Source organism: Sinocyclocheilus grahami, unplaced genomic scaffold (assembly GCF_001515645.1).
Source record: "Sinocyclocheilus grahami isolate Dianchi unplaced genomic scaffold, SAMN03320097.WGS_v1.1 scaffold16916.1, whole genome shotgun sequence".
Classification (NCBI taxonomy): Eukaryota; Metazoa; Chordata; class Actinopteri; order Cypriniformes; family Cyprinidae; genus Sinocyclocheilus; species Sinocyclocheilus grahami.
In genome coordinates, this window is record NW_015516346.1 from 1 (window position 1) to 2,863 (window position 2,863).

Genomic DNA, 2,863 nt, shown 5'->3' on the forward strand with positions numbered 1-2,863 from the left:
ATTGTAAGTCGCTTTGGATAAAAGAGTCTGCAAAATGACTAAATGGCGTTACATCAGTTTGTGTTTCACTGCCTACAGGAACCTACACACCCCAAACTCTATTATCAGACAGACACAGCTGGAGAAACAGAGAAAAATGTCAGATGAAAGTTTGTTATGTAAGGCTTCTTCAAAGAGAGGAAGAGGAAGAAGTTCCACAGAAAGCGGAAGTAGCGCGGCCTCACACTCCACCTGCTGGACAATACTGACCGACAATTATTATGTGTTCAGACAAAAGATTTATATACATCATTTAATTTAACATTATCATATAGTAAATTATTATATTTAGTATATTATAATATAATAAATTTATATAATTAACACCATAATAAATAATGCAGTATAATGTTATAATATATCACCAAAAAAAAGTAATAAATATAATAAATAAATAATATAGCTTAACAAGTGTACATTTTGTGCACATGATACTGTTCTGTTTAAAGTATTGAGACAAATAATATATTATATATAAGTTAATTACATTTAATATAATATATATTTTGATTTAATTAGAATGATATTATATATTCTGTATATATATATATATATATATAAAATAATTGTAATTGTATTTAGTACATTATAATAAATAAATGTAAGTAATAATATGATAAATAGTTTATTTCAATATAATATATTATATTTATTTTATTGTGGTATAATTTAATATTATAATGATATATATATATATATATATATATTATATGATTTTTTTTAATTAATTAAATTTTTATTATATATTTTTATGCAATGTCAAAATAATATTGTATTTAGTATATAATAATAAAGAAATGTTAATAATAATATAATAAATAATATAGTTCAGTATAATAAAGTTATATTACTATGTAATATAAAATAATATTATATTGTTACATTATATTAAAAATCTAAAAATATTAAATTTAGACTGTTGTAATATAACAAATAAATATAATTAGTAATAAATAAAATCATTAAATATAAGAATATTAATAAATTATTACGTAATATAAAAATAGTCTATTCGCATATTATGATTTAATTACTAAACATATAAATAATAATATAATAAATAAAAAATATAGTTCAGTATAGTTGTGTATGTTGTGCTGTTCTATCTAGATATGCATAGGTTCAGCCGCTCTGGTTTTTATTTGAGGTGTAGCTTGAGTTGGATGTATTGGGGTTCAATTAAGGCCTGAAATGTAATCTTGTAAACTGTTTAGTACAGAAAGCGTGCAAGTTAGTATGCAATTAAAGTCAGCTCTGTCATATATCCAGGTGAACGACACGAGTATCGAGGGTCTGCGTCACGCGGAGGTGGTGGCGCTGATCAAAGCGGGCAGCAGAGAGACCCGTCTGCTGGTGGTGGATCCCGACACAGATGAGCTCTTCAACCGACTGGGAATCGTGCCCACATCTATTCATCTTAAAGGTACAGCACATGCTTGCATATATGTGTCCGGGGAGTTCTGGGAACGTCTACAGAAGGAAACGAAACTGGAAAGACAATATTTAAATGCTTTGTATTTACTTAGCCTCACCTGACTGCTACTGTGATCACTATTAGGAGAGTTTATGCAAAACACGGCTGATGCCTTATGCAAACGTTTGTAATGTTCAGTGCACATAGAAACTAGCCCTAGTTCATAACTAGGTGGCGTGTCAGTAATCATCTCTCTCAAACAGAGGACTGTGTGGACGGGCCAATCATAGAGAGTCCTGAAGCGACGTGTTCAACCACACACAGCACTGTATCTGCTTCACCGGTCCCAGACGCCCACAAGAGCTCTCCACCAATCATCAACATCACACTGACTGACCCACCAATCAGCAACGGCTCCCCAAGACACCAGAGTCACAGAAGCTCCTCCTCTCGATCCACATTATCAGAGACCAGCGCTGAAATCAGCAGCTTCGACAGCAGCAACAAGGTGAGTGCAAGTACATTCACTGTAACATACCTTGAGTGGCTTATTTTTTAAAAGTTGTACAAAAACAATGTTCAAATATTTTATTATTATTAATATAATTATTAATATAGCTGTTGTTGTTGATGATGATAATAATAATACTGTATTAATATTATATATAATTAATTCAATAATAATAATAATTAATATTATTATTGCTGTTGTTGGTAACAACAATAATAATAATTGTATATATTATATGATATTATTGTTATTATTATTCAAATTATAATTTATTAATATGGTATGTTATTAATGTAATAAAAATGTTATTGGTAACAATAATAATAATTTAACAATATTAAAATATTGTATATTGCATATATATTATTAATTAATCTAAATAGCTATTATATAGTGCTAATAATAATAATATAATTATATATTATTATTAATAATAATTATTATTATTAATAACTAAATAATTTAACTTAATAATAAAAAAATGTGTTGGTAATAGACGAGACAGATATAAAAGCATATTTAAAATCTTTAATGTTTTAATGATTAATCGCAATTAATTTAAGAAATAAATGTGCGATTAATTAGTACATTTTTTTAATCAATTGAAAGCACTAGTACTTATTAAAATACATGAAAGAATATGTGATCATATCACATTCTGTAAATGGACTACTTGCACTTCCGTTATGAAATAATACAGCTCAGTTATTTCCGGTTATGTGTATTTTCAGTGTGCTGTAATCATCAAATTGACTTAAACGCCTATTAAAATGAGAGTCTGCGGGATGATTTATTTATCTGTATTAAATATGTTAGTCACTATTCTGTGTCATTTTTCATTCACAATCATTTCGCTGTATGTAATGCCAAAATATGAATATTCAAAGTAGTCGCACTGT

At 27.8% G+C, this 2,863-nt stretch overlaps 1 protein-coding gene across 1 annotated transcript; it reads left to right on the plus strand.

Annotated features, from left to right (window-relative positions):
* Nucleotides 1-1,160: 1,160 nt before the first annotated feature.
* LOC107579378 (Na(+)/H(+) exchange regulatory cofactor NHE-RF1-like) lies at nt 1,161-1,961 on the plus strand (the record flags this gene model as incomplete). Its single annotated transcript, XM_016265212.1, has 2 exons — nt 1,161-1,462; nt 1,717-1,961. Coding segments are annotated over exons 1-2 (432 nt in total), but the record flags the coding sequence as incomplete, so codon positions are not given.
* Between the last annotated feature and the right edge of the window lie 902 nt (nt 1,962-2,863).